A 20,577-nucleotide genomic window follows, 5' to 3' on the forward strand; every position below is an offset into this window, starting at 1 on the left:
CACCACTAAGGCAGCATCTCTTGGAGATCATTCTTTGGTGGAGGTTGCCTCAGTGTTTCCCAGCAGACTGAAGGCTTCCATATAGGTGAGTTTTTCCTGTAAATAACCTTTTGGATATTTACTACCATCTTTTCATTATTGTCACTGTACATGGGTACAGTACCTTAGAGAAATATACACCCAGCCTATACAAAAATAATAATCTGGAAAGGGTTTAAGCCTCTCTATTGTAATGAAATGAAGACGAGTTCCTGTGCTGCTACATACATTCTGGATCAGAAGAGTTCTGTTGATAATTTCCCCTAGCATCACTTATAACAGTCTTTTGTCCCACATCTTAAATGCACTGCTAAATGACAACGGTTCACACGGTGATGTAAGTACCATCTGATGTAACCTTCTTAATATTCTATTTTTCCATAGAAAAGGTTTTCAACTTGCTAATTTGCAGAACCTTCCTCATACTTTTTTTCCAAGGTAAATGCATAGCAAACTATTTCAATAGACCTGGCTTTTCTTCATTAAATTTCACAGAGATTTTGAGAGTAGTCAGTCCATAGACCCAGAAGACCTACCAGACATAGACTGAAAACTTCACGAAGATTTAAAAATAATAATTAAAAAAAACCAACAGTATTATGAAGAGCAAAATAAGAGCACAAAAAAAAAAAAACAACATTTCAGAAGCCAATACATAAAAGCAAACCACATCCTAAGAAAATTTCTTTAATTTTCATTTTATGGAAATACATCTTTTGTTTTTATTTCCATGATACAAAAATGTTAAATATCAAACGTTTTCTGAAATCTACCAACACAGATCTTTTTTAAACAGAGGGCTGGTACAGTTAGCAGGTTTGTCACAGGTACCAAAAACAGTTTTAACAAAAACCTCACAAGATGGGGAAGGGGAGAAATAGATAGGGACTTAAGGGTGAAAACAGCAGCAGATGTGAAAACAAAGAAAAAACTACCTCCCACCAGGAGATTCATACATAAGGAACATATAAAGTACATTTTTGGAAAAGACAGGGTATCTGTTAAAGCTGGTATTCAGATGAAGACTGGCTGCACTGGGGGGTGAAGTAGAGAATGGATAACTAAAAAATGATTTCCAGATAGTAACAAGTAGAAAGGGATCGTAAAAGTACAGTTCTACCTGTATCAAGAGTTCTGACGGCACACTGATGTTGCCTGGAAAAACATCTAAAGATCTGTGGTAACTCCCCTCAAGCACAGGAAACAGTCTAGCACAAAATCATAGACTGCCGGGTTTTTTGTACATTTCATAGCCAACATGCCAAAGTGGATGACCTAAATACATTTAGTCTTGCTTCTTAAATCTAACAACATTAATAACAGCAAGGATTTCACTTGATCAACAACAAGATCATATACTAGTTAATATACACACAAGTAAAATTGACAGTGATTGTTCAGTAAACAGTTTAAAATAATTAAACTGGTTCTCAGGACACATACTGGTTTGTTAACACTTTAGTTAAATAAATTATGGCTTCCAGGAGGTGTATTCTCACAACTGCTTTCAATCAATTCCACTCATTAAGGCAGTTATTTCCTACCATGTTTCAGGGACTTCAAAAATTTCAGTGGAATTACTTGTGAGGCTTCCTAAAAAGACAGAATCACAAAGCCCCGTATTAATGACTTCAGCATACAAATACTGAAAGAAGTAAAATCAAGAATGTTTTGGTACTTTCAAAGCATACAAAGTAGTATTTTTCTCCTCCAGATATATTTAATTTATAGTATTAGATATCTTATTTATACATCCTAACACTTTTTAGAAGATAGGAAAAGATGTATGATTTGTATTAGAAACACTGTTGATTTTCAAGCATCGCACACTGAGGTCTAAAAAAAAAAATCTATAAAATACTTTGGAGAGCATAAAGACCATCATTAGGGCAGTTCCACATTCTGACAGTTTTACAGCTCAACTGTCTACTGTTTCTTCTGATTTTCAAAATCGCAGTCTCCTTAAAATGAGCTCCTACAAGCTGCAACATCTAGCAGCAGCTCATGAAATGTGAATGGTCTGCTCATGGTCCAGTAAACCTTTCAAATAAACATCAGCTTACTCAGAACACATGGTAAACTGCAAGAATCGTTAAAGATGACTGTGACATACTCATCCAAAATGCTAGGAAGGGATATTTTATATATATATATATATATATATTATGCACACTCACTTTTCCTCAGGGAATAAAAGCACAGCTATGTAATTCACAAAGGCTAAACACTGTGAAATCTGAAAGGCCTGCCTATGATTAAGATCCCAGTAAATGGGGGCCCATCTGGCAGCTCACTCCTCAGTGGAATTGTCTCAGCCAGTACTTTCTCGAATATTCTAGAGAAGAGAGGATATCAACGTTGTGTCAAGTCATGTGCAGGAAGGGCGGTGTGGGGCAGGCAAGCTGACCATGAAAGTTTTGGGTTAGTCATAAAGGCAGATAACTGCTGACAAGATTGAAAAATGGCATCAGTTCCTCAACTTACAGAACTATCTCCTAAATGACAAGGAACAAGGGATGCCAGTGCAGTATTATCAAGATAGTCTGTGTTAATTCAAAATTGTTAATTACAAGGACAAATACATTAGCCTTCAGGGCAGTGGGTAGTTTTACTAAAACTGGACTCTTTTGCATGCAACAGAGTTTGTTTAATGACACACATCATGCAAACTGAGCTGCATGCATTCATTTATTCTGTAACGCCTTCTAAGCAAGCTTAAGCAAAACAGTCTATGTGAGGGGAGTCTTACAACTGCTGATGGTTTGTTGGACTAATGTGGAGATCTACTTTAGAATCCTGCTTCCACAATTTTGACTTTTGTTTATGATGGGGTTATTTGATGTTTCTGCGTAACTAAAAAGTCTCACTGAAGAAAACAGAAGAAATTTAGAATACCTAAAAATATTTCAAGTGTTATTCGTCTGTAAGCGAATAAGAAATCAAATACATCCTGCTTCATTTAGTTTGACGCAATTTTTTTCAGTTAAAATAACTTACAACAAAATAAGTTGTACAGTGACTTACTGCATTTCATAGAAGTCCAGAAAAGTTGAGACATACAAAAACAATCAAGCAAAAATCAAATAACCCTCAACAACAAACTTCAGTTTTGCTCAGGCCTAGGGCAGTTTCAAACAGAACAGAACATTTATGAGCAAGAACACTGCTTTTACCTGCTGAAACTTCTTCTCTCTTGATTTTTTTTAACCTTTTGACTTTCTTCTTAACATCTGGAGGAGACTCCGCACAGGAGTTTGTCTGATTTTCTGGAACCTCTTCTTCTTCCAAACTGTCAGAACCAGTTTCTTCCTGAATAGGACTCATACTTCTCTTTCCCATTATACTGGTACCTGTAAAACTGAAATGTAGAAAAAAATAAAGTGTTATCAACAAGTTAATAACAAATATTACATGGGTACTAGTTACTATGTATGTATTAAATGTGTAAGTAAGTAGTAATATAAACAGTATTAAGTGGTGAGTCATGAAATTACATTATCTGGAAGATGTGACTCAACTGTTAGAGTCCATAAAAGTCATCTACTAGAGTGTAATGCAAATGAAAGTATTTACTGTTTGTGACGTAGATATCTCAGGCTTATCTGCTATTCTGATGAGATCACCCAACTCAAGTGCAATTAAAGCTGTTCATCTTCATATTATACATGCTAAGTTCATCTGCTCTCTCAAAACTACATTCAGTTTTACAAGTATTTCTACTGCAGAGAAAACATCACGAACATGCACTTAGAGCTCTGTTTCATTCAGGATACACTGAAGTAACACCACAGAGATTTTTCCATTCAACTAGAATGCAATTATCAATAACAAAACAAAATGACTATTCTTTTATTTCTAGGTTACAGATAAAATAATTTTTTTTTTATTATTTTTTTTTTTTCCCTTTTAGTTGCTAATATAAAGAAGCACAGGGTTTCAGTAAGGTTCAGCTAAAGGAATGGAAGATGTAGCCATATAGCTTTGGCTTTGAAGTGGAGGGCCTCTTTCATCTGAACATTTTTTAGGCTTTCTGGGATGTCCAAAAGCAGTAAACAAACACGAAACATATGATTATGCTTCATGCTCTTACTTCCACTTCAGGAACACAAATACCATTTACTCTGATGAATGGCTGGCACTTCCTCCAAACATTCACACACAGAAGGCCTTCTTGAACAACCTCTTATAAATCTTTTTTTCGCATCACACCACAACACAACTACCATCAGTAGAATTATGAAAGACAAAAAGCTGTTTGGAAAGGGAAGGGGGTGGGACAGGAGCAGAGCTCCTGTGAAAACATAACATTTAGAAAATTAAAAACTACAAGGGCCTGCTTCAAAAGTAATGCCTCCTGTTTTATGATGTCAGCCCAGTGTCAGAGGTGGCTGTTGGTGGGATGGCAGCAAATGCTGAACCTTCCCACCAGCATTCCATGACGTGCTGTTGCTGTGTGACAGATGGCAGCAGAGGGGCACTCTGACAGAAAGGCACCTGACATGGGAGTGTGGGTGGAGCAAAGGGGTGGAAATGAATTCCTCCATGGAGGGCAGAATGGCCCCTACTGACATTTGTCAACGCTTGTGAAGATATACAGAGCCTGAACAATGGATGTCAGTGCAATATAGGAGGGGGTGGTGCATTTCAGCAGTGTTGACAGTGACAGTGGTCACCTCAACTGGCGCAGATTTTTTTTTGGGGGGGTGAGCACAGCATGTTGAAAAATCGTGTTTCATAGGTGAGAATTTCCTCTATCAAATAGCAAGATTGTGCTCTTTCTGTCCATCGTCTTCTGCGTGGACATAAACCAGAGGCATTACTTTTGGAACAACCTACGTGCTATTATATTTTAAAAAAAAGTTTAAGAATTATATTTTTGGGAAAGGTATGCTGAAAAATGCATAGGGAAGAAAAATTATGGCCCATAAATTATGGCCACAGGACTCAGAGATACTGAGGGCTCTTAGAACGGAACTCACTGTAAGGTACAAAATGAAACTAATTTCAGGCTTCACATTTTTCCTGCAGACAAAAATAGAAAACAAAACTAAAAAAAAGAAAACACACAAAAAAACAGGCAGTACAAGCACCAAAATATAGAGAATCAAATACTGTTGACTTCCTGCTTTCTCCTAAACTATTAAGGTTTTTTTCTACATTTACTCATTCATTGCATGGACTCCACATGACTACAGATTCTGAGTTTGGTTGATTCCCCCCCCCACACACACACTCCATGTGTCCTATTCTTCTTTGACCTAAAATAAGTTTCAAGAAGTATAGCAATGTTATTTATTCACTTAGCAATAGTAGCAAATGAGTGTGGTTGTATATCCAAGCCAGAGCACTACTCAGAGCAAAGTTCAGTTTTCTAATTTTACCAGCCTTTTTGGAGCACATCCACACGTCCCTCTCAATTTCCTTACTCTGCTGAGGAACAACTGAACAAAGTGGAAAAAAACAAACTACTGGCTATCAGTAATTTTCCAATTCAGAATCCTCATCTTTTTGGACACCTAAAGCATCTAGGGACAGACTTACATCAGCCATTAGCAAAGACAGCACTCAAACTTCAGAACACATATTTAACAGCCACCCAGGCAAAAATACAATTTAAATAAATAAATAAATAAATAAAATTAAGCAGAGTTCAAAGCATTTCTGGGCAGCAAAATAAAGTTTCATTCTTAGTTCTAAAATAAAATTACTAGCCAAATTTAGGGAAAACAGTAAAAAAAATCCTATCATATATCACCAGTTGGCAAATCTCCTTAGTTAACACAGTACTGTTTTTCTGCTGGTCACTGAAGATAGCAGGTGTGGTTGTGCACATCTTCACCACAGGTAGAGTCCAGCAGCCCTCCCTACCCAACCTCTCCTTTCTGCTGACCACCAGCCTGCCAGGATGAATGCCAGGAGAGGAAGATGGTAGAAAGAGGAAATCTGGAGTTAAGAAAGAATTACTGATCCTTCATTACATTCTTTTAAGTCTGCCAATGCAAGACAGAAGCTTTGCTTATAAGAAACAACCAACAACTTCAGTACTGAATGAACATATTGCCACCATGGAGAAGATGCTATTCTGCATCTGTGCTCCCTTTGCTGGCAGAAGCTGATGCAGTAAGCTTATTAAGTAATAAATAAATAAAGGATGCAGTAACATGAAGCTATTATAAGAGATCAGCTGCCAGCTTCATCATACTAATGAGTACTTTATATATGGTTCAGATTAATCTGGCAAAATATGCACATGTACATAAAAACATAAAAATGTGATGGACAAATAGAAACATTTGTAACACTGTATAAATATATTTAAATATATCTTAAAATATTTGTGTCTCTGGAAAGAAAATGCATCTACAGTTATCTCGAGTGAACTGAAAGACCACAAGGTTTGAAGTTACACGTTATACCTCAGCTGGTACAACTGCCAGATTACACAGGAAAGAGGAAATATTTGCAAGAGACAAGCTGACAGGAGAACACAATCCATTGAGTAACAAAGAGACAAAACTAAGAAAAAGCATGCCAAAGGATCTGCATGGAAGGGAATCTGGAAGAGAATCAAATCACTTTATTCTTGGATTAATGAGAACTAAAATTTATAGAACATCAATTACCAAAGAAGTTCAGTCTATAGACAAGTTAAAGACTGCTTTCTAGGGTTATAAAGATGTTGATCATCCAAAAATAACACTTCAAGGGTGTTTCTCAGGGAACCTTTCAATACAAGAAAAACAGATACAAAATTTTCAGGGACATGAAGTGAACAGGCAGACAACTCACTGAGATAGAAAAACAATTGGGGAAACAATTCACTGAAATTTGTTCAACACCTTTCCACATTACACATTTGTGATCATCCCCTCCTAATTTGAAGGACAAAAACAAACCTGCCTTCCAGTCTTACTGCTTTCCAAAGTATTCATTAAAAGACAGTTATCCATAGTTCCAACCGTAAGCCACCACACTCACCATATGCCTAGAATCTGTGATACCCAAAATACATGTAATGGCATTCAGTGAGGAGAGATACTTTCTCCAGTAGAAATAAAACTAGGACCAGCTATACAAGCATCTTCATTTACCTTCCTGTTCCTGAAACACAAGGACGGCTCCATCAGGACTGCCTAAGATGGTAATTTATACCATTCACTGTGGCAGTATCACCATGGAAAATTATCCAAAAAATGAAGATCACCTTTACAGAAGCATAGGAAGAGAGCTTCCAAAGTTCCCAAGTGTCACAGCCACATAGAGGTGTGAAAAAATGAAAGAGGTGATTTTTTAAATGTTTGTTTTAAGAAGCAGTACTGGTACATCCAGCTCTGCAGCTGTGAGTTGTACCCCCAGTATCACAGTATTTCAAGTTTGCCTAACAACGAAACCCCCTCTATTCCTTTATCTCTGATCTTGTGTCAGGTGCTGTACCACTACTGATTTATATCAAATTAATAAAATATAAGTACAGAGAAAAATGACAGATAGGAACAATCTCAAAAGTGCTACGCCTTTGAGGAAAATGTGATAGAAATAAGGAGTCTGCAATACAGAAAGTCTCACCTGTTAACACAATAGTATTGACTCTGGGTAATGTACGGTGCACCTTGAGTTTTCAACCGTTTTCTCTCCATCTCCTTCCAACTATCTTCCGTACATTTTCTCTTTGCTCGCTTTTCTTCATGTTTTTTCTCAACATATTCTGCGTATGTCTGGATCCTGTAACTTTCAGCGTATCTGCTGGTGTTTACAGCTATGAGAAAGACAAGCAATGTTATAAACAAAACAATTCAATGACAACATGCCATCTAAGATAACTTAGTTTTAAGAATAGAAAGCATCAAACTATTTGTTCTATTCATATAAATGTCTTCTATCTAGTTCTACTGTTAGTGGCAAAACAAACAAATGAACAGCTGTATTCTACATCCACACCACATGTTTGAATTACATATTCAAAATACTTCTGAGGGAGACTTCACAGAAGAAGGGTTAATTCTTTTAAATCAAAAATCAATTCTTCAGTCACAGTCCTCTTCCAGATCGCTTGTTGGCAAGAAAACATTTCCTGGATTTTTTCCCTTTTAGTCTCATTACTTAACCCAGCACGTTTGTTTTGCATGTCTGCCAGGAAAAGACGACATTTGCAAAAGCTCTGCCAAAACTCTGTTTTATTGCCATGAAACATAAGCTTATTTGAGCTGCATTTTTTGTTGCCCAAGATATTGGTGGAAGCAGCAATTAACTAGAATCCAGCTGCTGCCTCCTCATATCTTACTAATGCTCCATCTCCGCTTAACTGAAAAAAAGTACTGCCAGTTGGAGGCAGAAGAATTTGAGTCAACAAAATTAGAATCACCTGGAAAAAAAAAACTGTCACTGCCTTCACCCAGCAATAATTTACCAATGTTCCTTTGAGTCCCAGCATCTTTGCAGAGCTACTTTTAACCTGTAAGCAAGCTCTGGCCTAAAGCCATTGCTGGAACAGATGAATCAGCAAATTAAACTGGCTGTCAGCTGGTGTCTTCTACTGTTTTTAGCTGAAGTCACTGAAATAAACTTATAAACCAGCAAATTCACTTAAATACAAAACAAAACAAACTCATTCCTCTTCATGTATGTAGGCAGAGCATTTTAAAATACTGTAATAGTAAAGTGGAGATTAAATCCTTATTTTATTTGTGTATTTCCAACTCTTCTGTAGAAATTTCAGATGTGTGTTATCACCTTCTCATTCTTTATGAAGTGCTGTCGCCTTGAATACGGGGTATTCTGCACTACTTCTAACCCATGCACAAGAGGTAGTATGCTTCCACATCACCCTTCAGAAATGTGGATTTGTTTTTTTTCCTCATTCAGAGCAGGTCCTCTACTCTGCATATTGACTAAGCTGCTATGAAAGCAATCACCTACAGTATAAGTCGTGGTACATAGATGCTGCTGCTGGAAAGTCTTTCAAACTTATGTAAAACTTCACATCTCTATCTTGTATATCTATTCCCAAGAACATATATCTGCAGTTTGAACTAATAGCCTCATGAGACTATTACTCTAATTAAAGTTTAACATACCTCCTTTCACACCCCTTACATTTGTCTGGACTGTGAAGTCACAGGATCTGTTTGTAAGAATTAGGAGAATACGTACTGCCCATGAAGTTTGCGTGCGCGCAGTGTGAATGAATTACTGATGCTCACTGGAGTTACTGCATACCGGCTGATGATCCTAAGGGTAACATCTGTTTAATTAAACTCAAGCATGTTTTTACTTTCTAAAATCAAGCATGTAGTTACCATGGATCATCTGATAAATAGTGATTTGTCAAAAGACAATAACAATTTCACATTATTTGTTCTGCCATACACTAGAAGCCAGAGTTATGGCTCTTCCATTTAATTCCCTGACAAACCCTGCTTACATTTAAGAAAAAGATAATCCTTATGAAGCAGCCCTTTGAAAAATCCGTATGAGAATAAATATTTTTGGTCAGACAACTCTTTTTTCTTGAAATAAGACCTATATTTTAGCAGCATATTCACATTCCATATACATATTCACTTTACATATATGTATATACATATGACTGGTTCCAAAGAGTTAAATGATGACTGTAACTAGCATATTATATGCTAAATCCAGCACATGAAAGGTATATGCTAAAAATATTTCTCCATGCAAAGCACAACTGAAATGAAGATGTGGACAATTCTAAGGAGCCACACAGACAATTAAATCTTGCATGGTCTTGAATTAAAAAGCAGCTCCCTATATGTTTTAAAACCATTTTCTCTGATGCTCTTTTGATGAAGGCTGTCAATGCTAGCAAACCAGATACAGTTATTTTAACTCTACAATGCCAACGGTAGAAAAGCATTGCTTGAATGTCTTGTGAATTCTAACAAAATATACTAAACTAAAAAGAACAGAATTTTTATTTCCTTATTTTTTAAAACATAAAGTGAAGAAAAATTTTCCTGTGAGAAACTTAATGGTAACCAACACCACATGGCTGCATTTCATTGCATGGGTTGCAGCTGTAAAGTCTTAGTAGACAGACATTTTCTCAACTCTATTGGCAAAAAAAGTTATCTGAACCTGATTACCCATTGCTTCCTGACATCAGTTCACCAAACAACTGAAAAACACAGGAATTTTAAGAGAACAAATCCATCTGAGATCCCTATAGTCAGATCTAGGGCCCCATGAATGTAGTGGGGCAAGGCACCTGCACAAGACAGGCAGGATTTCTAAAGCATGTTTAGCAACACACACTAGCTCACTTTTGTTGAGCTGGTTGTATTTAGCAAACCATTTGCTAAAGCTTGGATTAAAATAAAACTTTATCTTGAAAATAATTTTATTCACTTTCAGCAGGATTATCACACATAAGTCTGCTTCTCACTCTCATGGCATCAAGTAAATACATTCCAACTGTGGCTGAAGGAAGTAAAAAATAATGGCTAATTCAGGCACAGATCGCCTGCTTTCCATTTTCCATAGCAGCTGTGCTGCTGCAAATCCTTTTGCCCATGCCAAAGTAAGTACTGCGGGCTTGCACAGCCTTCCCCAGTAAAGTGACACTTCATTAGTGTGCTCCTCAAGATCCTTATCCTCAAGGAAGGTTAAAGAAGAAAAACACCCTCACTGCAAACTGTTATAATAAAATAGTCAAGAATTAGCCAGAACAAGGTACTGAGGTCTCAAGGAAGATCCTCTAGGATAATCCTGCACTGAGGCATCATGAAAGGAAAGTCTGGGTTTGCTTTGAGGTTAAGAGTCTATTATTTATTTATGTTTAAATAACAGATAGAAAACACTTCAGCACATGGGAGAGCATAATTGTTCAAAACTGTATAATGTAGTGCAATTTTGGATCCCAGAATCACCTAGAATCATTCAAAAGCCTTATTCAATTTAATTAGTCAACACAGATCCTGAAATATAAACCCCATTCACTCTCTCAGAGATCATAAAATGATTTATGCAGTCTTTTATTCAGCAATAAGGAAAGAAGCCTCAATATCATTATTAGAAAGTCTCAAGTCTCCAAGTACCAGATGTAGCACTCAGTACATGGAGCATTCAGTACATGTGCTTCAAGAAGCTTCTGACTCTTCAACAACCTCCCTGATGATTGCCCCCCAGGAGCACTGCTCCTCCTCAGGTGCCCAGATTTTAAACAGGCTGGAAGCTACTGCATTAAGACATACCAAGACTCAATATTTTGTTAGCAAAATTTTAAGACTCAAGGACAAAACATACAAGGACAAGTTACCACATCAGACACCATTTTTCCATTACAAAATAGATACATTTTATTATTCTCAGTACCTAACTCCACAAGCTGCATACTGTCTATTTCCTTGCTTCAGGTAATCCGTCTACTAAAGACTGATGCACCTCTTTCCCTTTCTTCCCTTTTTCTGCTACCTTGGGCCTGTTTTATTGCCATCAAGCACAACTAGGAATGGTTTAAAGGTGAGACTCTTAGTTTTACAGTAGCTACCATTATTCTTAAAACTGCAGACAGGAGCCTGAAGCCAAATAGTGCCAGCTCTAATATTTTAAGGAAGTTTTACTCAAATGCACTAATTTACATGTCTGTAATACCACACATTTACAAGTCCAGATATACTCAAACAAACACCTTTTATGTTCCTTTCTTTTCTGCATTGTAACAATTTTATATTTTTAATCCAGGACAAAACCCCTGAACTCGTTCTCACACGTCTGTAGGTACCCACTGCATTGGTCTTGCACTAAGCTTACATAATTACTTTCTTTATAAGTACTAAGTTAAGTGAAATGCTGTATTAATGCATGTTAGCTGGTGGCATGGATTCAAGCACCTCCATGCAGGTGTGCACACCAGCAAAACATCAGAATTGCATCATCACCTTGTCTGCCCTGCTGCACTTGCTGGATAAGTAATTTAGCAATCCAGTTAATGGGAGAAAAACATTTCCCTCAACAAAGAACACAAATGATGGTACAGTCCACTGAGACTGTCCACACCGTGCACTTGTAAGCAGATTGTTATAAAGGACTTTAGCTGTCTGAAGTTGCAGTTTAAATGCTGAAAGAATTCAAACTATTTAACCTTTGCACCCTGTTTAAATTCCTCAGTAACTAAAACAAAATCTATGAGACATATTTCAAATAAACCCAAACGAAAAGGCAGTGATGAGAATATTGTTGCAGATACCTGGCAGCAAATCTGTTCTCCTAAATCTGCATCACTAATGCTGAACGCTGTAAATCTGTGCTGTGAATTATGCCACCAGTTCTACTTTGAGAACAAGACTAGAATGTATCAACCACAATTCCGTGTCTCGTTACAGGCACAATTTCCCAACTGCAGAAGTACGAAGTTCACCGCACCTCATTCCCAGCCCTTACTAGTACAGAACTGCTGGTAGAACTAGTACGCTCAAATCTGTTAACATACTAAAAGTGTAAAATGCACAGAACACTTCTTTTCTAGTAAAAGAGAAGGTCTCTTAAGTACCAGCAGACACTGAGAACAGACTGCTCAGGTGTTAGAAACTTTTTGGAAAGAAACAGAATGCACTGTTTCTATCTAACAGCTTGTTACCAGATTGGAGAATCTCATTCCTTGTTCCTTAGCAAGTCATATAGTCCCATGCCCTCCTTTATGGTGTTTCTGGTGATTTCTGAGCAGCTGCCAAGCTCATTAACCCCAATGAGCCTGCAACAATTTTTTTTTTCTGGACACAGAATCAAACACAGGAAAGCAGTAAGAGCTCACTGTTAAGAGTAGGAAAAGAATCACAGAATAAAGGGGGTTGGAAGGGACCTCAAGAGATCATCAAGTGCAATCCCCTGCTAAAGCAGGTTCCTGCAATAGGTGCCAAAGCTCGGTGTTCAGATGGGTCCGGAATACCTCCAGAGGAGCACTGTGCCAGTGCTCCATCACCCTTACCATAAAGAAGTTCTTCTGCATGTTAGTACAGAACTTCCTATGTTCAAGTTTTAGGCCACTGCTCCTTGTCCTGTCGCTGCGGGACACCAAAGAGCTCAGCTTCATCCATTTGCCTCCCACCTCCCTTTAGATACTGATAAACATTGACCAGATTCCCTCTCAGTCTTCTTCTCCCCAGGCTGAACAGACCCGGGTCTCTCAGCCTTTCCTCATAGGGGAGATGCTCCAGGCCCTTCCTCACCTTTGTGGCCTTCTGCTGGATGCTTTCATGTGAGTATTTGAATGAAAAGGAATGACACTACCAGAATGATCATGTGTAACAGGCTACTTCCAGTCAGTGTTCTCAAGTTATAAGTTACGGGTACTTCCTTGACCACGGAAACTAAGATCTGGTGGACCCAGCAACAACGAATGAAGAAAATCTCAAAAGCAGAAACTGCTTTTCTGCATAACTGGATAGTTTATTTCCGGTAAATTCAGAGCCATTGGTAACTTCTCTGGTTTTACTGTGTGCATCCAAGCACAGAACAGCAATGCCAGGTACCTTGCCACTACTCACCCAAGAAGGTTTCCCATTCTTTGCCATCTCTACAAGCAATGTTACCACAGCCTTTCATTCTATACAAACCACAGCTGCTAAAACTACTCTTTTTGCTACTACAAAAAGATCAAGCAAGTTGCTTTTTCTCTGACCAAATAATTATCTTCTTTGGCATTTTAATCTCCTGTTCATTGTTCCACTCAGCTTTGATCTTATTTTACATGGGTAAAGTAACCTATTTACTATCATCTCCTTTCACTCTACAGGCGTAAGAATCAAAATGCAAATTGTTTTCCTGGCACTGGATACTACTTAAAACTGCCTTTTCATGCTCCTTTTGACATGCATGGTAAATTCGTGTCTTTCTTGTTGGTGGTTTAAACACAACAGATGTATATATGAAAGCAAAATGAATACAGAATTACTGTAACCATTTATTTTTTCCTGTGCAAAGCAAGTGGATAAACTGAAATTCAAGTATGATGCTCAGTGATCTATACGACATGAAAGGGGATTATCTCATTCCTAAGCACTCATAAATACTCTTTATAATTTCTCAAGAGTATTACTTATTCAGCATGTCTCTTGGGATATCTACATTATGTTTTGTTCTTTCTCAGTCAGCTTCTTCTCCTGGAAATGTTTCTTCCTAAAGTATCTGCCCAATACTTAAGCACAATGTTACTATCTATGTTAATTACATGAATTACAAATGCAAGTCCACTAAGAATATTTATACAGTTACAGATTTTTTTTCTTTAAACCAATTCCTCTCCCCCTAAAACTCAGAACATACAAATCTACTGAATAATTAAATAAGAAGCAACATAAATAAAACAAAAAACAACTTTCAAAAAAAATTAAAAGCGTGTGTTTCTTGTAGATCTTATCTCCATTAATTTTTCTTCAAAGCTCAACTCATAAGTTCAAATGAAGATTAAAAGAATTAAGGTCTAGAAAGACCGTATGTTATAGATAAATGAACTGTAGATACATCAGCAGTCCAGACTGAGTTAGGATACTTATTTATTTTGTAGGTGCTCTACAACCAAACTAAAGGTTTTATACTGCAGTTGTCACTAGCAAATGTAAGCACATCAAACCTGTATCTGTCCTAAGAATATGGAGAGGCAAAGCCAGATGATTATAACCCTGATAGCTCTGCTTTGTACAAAATAACAGTAAAGGCCTCAAAAAAGTACTGCATCGGGTGAAGAAAGTAGAGTATAAACTCTACCTACAGGTTCAGGTACTCAGGAGTGTCATGAAAAAAATCTCAACAGAGCCCAGTTTGGTCTCATTGTCTTTGCTGCAACACATGCTATGAAAGTTTAGTTGCTCCTATCACATCTAGAGCAGTTCAGTGGTTTTGTCACTGGAATTGCAGATGCTCCTGGCTTAGAGAATTTTAAAGCAGTTGAAGTCTCACCTTAATTCTGAAGTAATTTCAGAAACACTTACCTATTTGTACTTGTTCTGGCTGGCTCAACGATACAAAGGCTGATGTATCATCAATCCATGAAACCTGAATGTTACCTAGAAATGGCAAACAAAATGATTGTTTTTATCTTAGGCTGTCACAGTTCATCTGCTGTGCCAAATGATGGCTAAGAAGATGGTCAATTAAATGTAACTTCAACTCAGAATGTTATATTTCTTTTTTAGCAACAAGATTCCACGGTAAAGGTGAATAATGCATCACCATTTATGCATAAGTCCAGAACCACTTCAGAAAGCAGTGACCACTGCATGTTCATCCTGTATACCCTCAGACTCACTTGAATAAAGAGGAAAAAAAACCTACGAGATTTGACTAATGCCTTCCAGGCTCCTACAGTCTTCCTACATTTTTGTAGTCTTTTCTCTTTCCAATCTTTTAACAAGACAAGTTATAACCAGCAGCTTTTCAGCTCTCACTCCATGTGTCCTATATATTTCCATAACAAAAAAAAATCAAAGGAATTTTTCTATGTAACTTCAGTTCTGTACCAAAATACAGACCAGCTCCTGGGGTTTCAGAAACAGTCCATTTTTCAGAACTGTATTTCCTGAAGATGAAGAAAGGACCAGATCCAGTTACCACTCACTGCTCCTTTTCCAATAGACACACAATTAAAAAAATTCTGGTAGTGTAGGGGGAAGAAGGTGGCTTACACAAGAACTCTAAGTATTGCAACACTAAATCCTCAAAATCTGGTTTGTGTCACTACACACTGTTTCCTGGATGCACAATGAAAACTTCATTTTCATAAATAAGAGGTCAAATGCACAAAAACTGTGCACCTCATTTGGAAGTTGTCACAAATGGAACAGTGACTGGAATTGAGTTTCTCCATTCATCAAACAAACGTTCCATTTTCTCTGGGAATAGCTTAAAATGTAACATTGGCAGAAAAACTGCTTACAAAGGAACAAACGTGTAGGCAAAGATTCCCACCCCAGACACAAAGACTTATTCTGTAGTCTGAAATCCTTTTACATCTCCAGTCCTTAGAAGAGGACTGTCTGTACACGTCACACACTGAAAACTGGTGCAACATTTTTCAGGCAGGCCAGGATAAGACATTGGGTGTCTTCTTTTTTTAAAAGTACTTTATGTAATTTCAAGATCAGCAAGATTCCAGAATACACCACTGTGCACCTCCCTGTCAGAGAAGTCTGATTTGTGCTCTCACAAATCACAGTGCATAGGTTTGACTCCACTCGTTCAAAAAAAATTTACATAGCAGGTTTTTACAATACTTTGATAGAGTATGTTTTAATTAAAGCCTGTCAATTTAAGTAGCTGTGAAAGGTGTGTACAAAAGCAATGAATTCCAACAAATTCTTTTTCTTTAAATACTGATAAGAAGGTATTTTAAAAAAAAATATTTTAAGAGACTGCATAGTACTGCGAGTACTTGCACAGGGAAATTACATTCACTCATGGGACTGTAAAAACAACTTGCAACAACAGGAGTCTACTTGGTATGCGTGCAGTACTGAAAGACTACAGAATCATGAGCACCCCTTCTAGAGTAGCAACTGTAAAATATTTCTAAGATTGACATCGCAGTCCCATCAGCTGTCTCAGTGCTTTCATTAGAAAACTCACAGGAGATGACAACTCCAGTTCAAGTACTAGGCTAAAACCAAGTCAAAATGATTTTTCTAGAAAGACAGATCCAAGTTATTATTCAACTTGACAATTTATTTACAATCCAGGTAAAAGTTTTTAAATTAAACACTTTAATTCAATTAGCATTATAAATCAAGATAATTCACATCTGTTGCTGCCATGTTTTTTGGGCTTTTGGCAAATCACTTCATCTCACATTGCCTCTCTCTCTATCCAGCTACAGCTGACAAAGCATTGTTGTTCCTATAATTCTGGAAGGCCTCGTCTGCAGCCTGTTTTGAGCTCCCATAACAATAAAATAGAAAATAGAAAATAAAACACGGATTAAGCATTATCCAAATACCACAAGTTTTGTAAATGTAAATCTGAAAACACACAGCTCTGGAATCTGTGAAAACCAGATAAATGACAATTCCAAACAGAATAATATTTTGAGATGTGTAAGCATGACCTCTGGTGGTAGTGATCCCCGCTTCTGTTTCACACCAACCCTGAAAAGGAACTGTTAAAGTGAGTGATGTTATATGACTGAGTATTTAAAAGTCTGCAGAAACAAAATCCAAACTCCTCTTATATGGAGTTCTTACCCCTGCAAGTCTAACTGAAAAAGAATCTCAGCAACTCATATTCTAGACTTAGCAAATTTGAATATTAAGTTCTATTCTGCATTATAGCAGCATCACACTGCAAAGCAGATCAAGTCAGAAGGAACAGAGATCCTAAACAGACTACTGAATCACGTTCTAGGTAAAGAAGAGACAGATATTACTAAAGCATTATTATAGTTATATGACAACAGTTATTACTATAGCGAATCAGAGCAAGAACTGAAGTGACAACATTGAGTATACCAAGGGACTTTCACCCTTTTACTGGTGATTAAACATCATAATGGTTCACACTGTAACTCTTTCAATCAAGGTAAGATTCAGGTTTGCCCTAAATCTCTCTCCCATACTTGAAACTGACTTAAGTCACAGACCTCACTCCTGAGGGCTTGATCTACATATTATACCAATTGTCTTTCCCTTTGGTCACCTACACAATCTCAATTCCTTACCAGGAAAGGATATGAATATAAAGATGAATGTTCCACAGCATTCACCAAGTACCAGGTAACAAAAATTTCTAAAGCGCAGCTCTGCAAGGCAGACATTTTAGACACACCACTACAAAGAAATTCCACAAGGTACCATTCAATTATTACTTAACATGTTTTAGCATTACCCATACTAAGCCTGCATCCATAGTTCAAAAATAAGAAAGAAAACCAGAAGTATTTACCATTCTCAGAGGAGAAAAAAAGAAAAAAGAAAAAAAAAAAAAAAAGACATAAGGAAGTACAGATTATATTACTCACCAAAGGCACTAAAAAGCTGGTAAAGGTCACTAGTCTTCCACTCTTTGGGAAAAGTGACATGAAGAACATTATCTCGTTTTGGCTGCACTGCAAAATAAGAAGTTATTCTACTAAGAGTTACCACTGGTATCTTTAGCACATGCTTTAAAAAAAAAAAAAATAGTTACCTAACATGGTCATAAAGCATTTACTTTTTATTATTATAAAGAAAACTGGCCAAGACCCATGAAAAATCACGAGGCACCAGGGAAAATTTGTCTGCACTTATGCATGAGGTAGGTATACAGATAACTTAGTATGATTTTGTATAAGAAACTGAAGCAGCAATACATGCAGCAGAAACTGCCCACAGAATTAATCTCTTTGGGACTAAGTATAGAAAAATAAAGCCAAAAAGCAGCAGGCTCTTCATGTTCTGGCTTCAGTTTTAGCAAGTTCTAAGCAATAGTTTAATGCTACCATTTTTTTCTGTCAGTAAGAAAAAACTTAGCCCTGAAACAACATTCAAAGCAGTTTTCATTCTTGGTACAAGCTAGAACACACACTGACAGACTTAGCAGGAAGTCTATACCAGAAAAAAACAACAAATAAAGGCCAACATATAAAAAAAACCAGGCACCAAACATCTTATATATACTGAAAGATATCTGGATATCTTGACATCATCCAGTAAAGACCATTTGCACGTAAGAAATCAATGCTAAAGACTGTGAAAGTCATTTTCACATATTCCATGCTGTACGTGGAACCAGTGTCCATACTTTCTAGAACAATGGCACAAACCAGCTGTAATTGTGCAGAATAAACAAAGTGACAAACACTGCGACGCTCTGGTCAGTCAGCTGCAGCTTTTTTTTGTGTTGCTTTTTTTTTTTTAAGCAAAGGCTCTAAGCAGAGCTACCTCTGCAGTGCAGCTTTATTCTTTGCATGCTTTGCATGTTTTACTTCTTTGCAAAAAGACTACATGCAAGGAAAAAAATAAAGTCCAGTTAGCTCCATCAGCCTACAGCAGTGTTTTTATCTCTGGCTGCTTTATGAACTTCTATTTCTACTCAAAGAGCCACCCTAACTATACTTTCTTTTTTGAAGCTTAGAAGGCACCCTTGGCTCAGATTCTGCTGAAACACCTGTATCAGTCTGTTCTGCAAAAGTGCTTTCAGACAGAAAGAGAGATTTTCAGACACTCTTTTTTGGTAACTCTTCTTGGCAAAGCATCAAAACAATCTTGTAATTCAGCTAGCAAGCAGAAGCAGCACCTTCACAGTTTAGTAGCTTTGCCCTTCCCTCAATGACCCAAAGTATTTACCTACACTATCCTTCAACTCAGTATCAAACTGGGGGAAATATAATTAAATAACCATTCCAATAGATCTGCAGAGCCATTGCTCAGTGATACATTTGAAAATTATATATATGCCACTACAGTATATATTTTCCTCTCCATCTTTCTAGAACTACACTCTGTTACCATTAAACTAGCACAGAACAAAAGGGTCAATCTTTCAGACTGAGGTTTCCAACACAATGTCTTCACAGAGAAACAGTACCCATCTGGAAGAACCACTGAAGACATCCACGTATCTCTAAGACGCATCACGTAAGTCATATGTAAGACACTACAAAGTTCAGCCTTCAACTTGGTCAAAAACTAGGCTGACCTGCTGGACTTCACGTTTTGTTAAGTCAAGGCAACAGTGCTAACACTCATCCAAAGCTTTCTCCTTCATGATATAACAACCCAGAAGAATAAGGATGTTCATGCTAGTAACGCATGTTTTTATATTAGCAAGTTATTACAGCCCCATAGTATCATCATAGTATCATAGTCTCGTGCAGGTTGGAAGGGACCTTAGAGATCGAGTCCAACCCCCCGGAATTCGAGCCTCTGAAAAGCGTCTCAGAAAAAGAGCCTCAGAAAGCGTCTGAGTGAAGACACCACATTTAATAGGTCACCATTCTTAGTAGCTATATATTAGTGTGTGAAGTCCATCTTCAACCCTGTTACGTTTAGTTTAACGAGTTTAACCTGTGCTAATCAATCTCCTTTATAATTTCAAATAAAAGGGAGAAGTTTTTATCCTTTCATAAATGGATAATAACCTAAACACAGCTAGAGTCCTGTACGTAAATGCATGATAATTAATCTTCATACCTCCTCCCCCCAGGAAATTTGTTAGAACTGTAATAAGTATACAATGAATAAAGCTACTTACAGTCAGGTCCTTGCAAATTCAGATATGGTATGTCCATTACTCTCATAAGAAATAGCCTAAAGTAAAGCAGAAAAAATACCAATCATATCTTCATCCAATAAAACCTACTAATTATACATGGTTCTTATTCCTTAAAATCATTATTCACCCAACAGTTTAATACAACAGCTTTTTATTATTTAGATTGATATTACACCAGGCATATTTTAATTTTTTCCAGACTATTTAAGAATATTCAATTTTAATCTTATCAGCAGTCAGTGCACTACATCACAAAGAACACCCAACCAGTTTTTCTTCAACTGTACTACTCCCAAATCTTGCTCTATGAACAATTACAAAATTACAGCCATATCCCCA

General features: G+C 37.1%; 1 protein-coding gene across 4 annotated transcripts in view; it reads right to left on the reverse strand.

Annotated features, from left to right (window-relative positions):
• Positions 1-710: 710 nt before the first annotated feature.
• PARN (poly(A)-specific ribonuclease) overlaps positions 711-20,577 on the reverse strand; it is a 34,336-nt gene continuing 14,469 nt past the window's right edge. For all 4 annotated transcript variants that reach the window (XM_015876450.1, XM_032447736.1, XM_015876452.2 and 1 more), the window contains 6 exons: positions 20,218-20,273; positions 18,005-18,091; positions 14,988-15,062; positions 7,606-7,795; positions 3,213-3,397; positions 711-1,632 (listed from right to left, as the gene is read on the reverse strand). In XM_015876450.1, the coding sequence (XP_015731936.1) occupies positions 1,580-1,632; positions 3,213-3,397; positions 7,606-7,795; positions 14,988-15,062; positions 18,005-18,091; positions 20,218-20,273 (646 nt within the window). In that variant the 3' untranslated portion in view covers positions 711-1,579. The remainder of the gene's footprint in view (positions 1,633-3,212; positions 3,398-7,605; positions 7,796-14,987; positions 15,063-18,004; positions 18,092-20,217; positions 20,274-20,577) is intronic.

Source organism: Coturnix japonica, chromosome 14 (assembly GCF_001577835.2).
Source record: "Coturnix japonica isolate 7356 chromosome 14, Coturnix japonica 2.1, whole genome shotgun sequence".
Taxonomy (NCBI): Eukaryota; Metazoa; Chordata; class Aves; order Galliformes; family Phasianidae; genus Coturnix; species Coturnix japonica.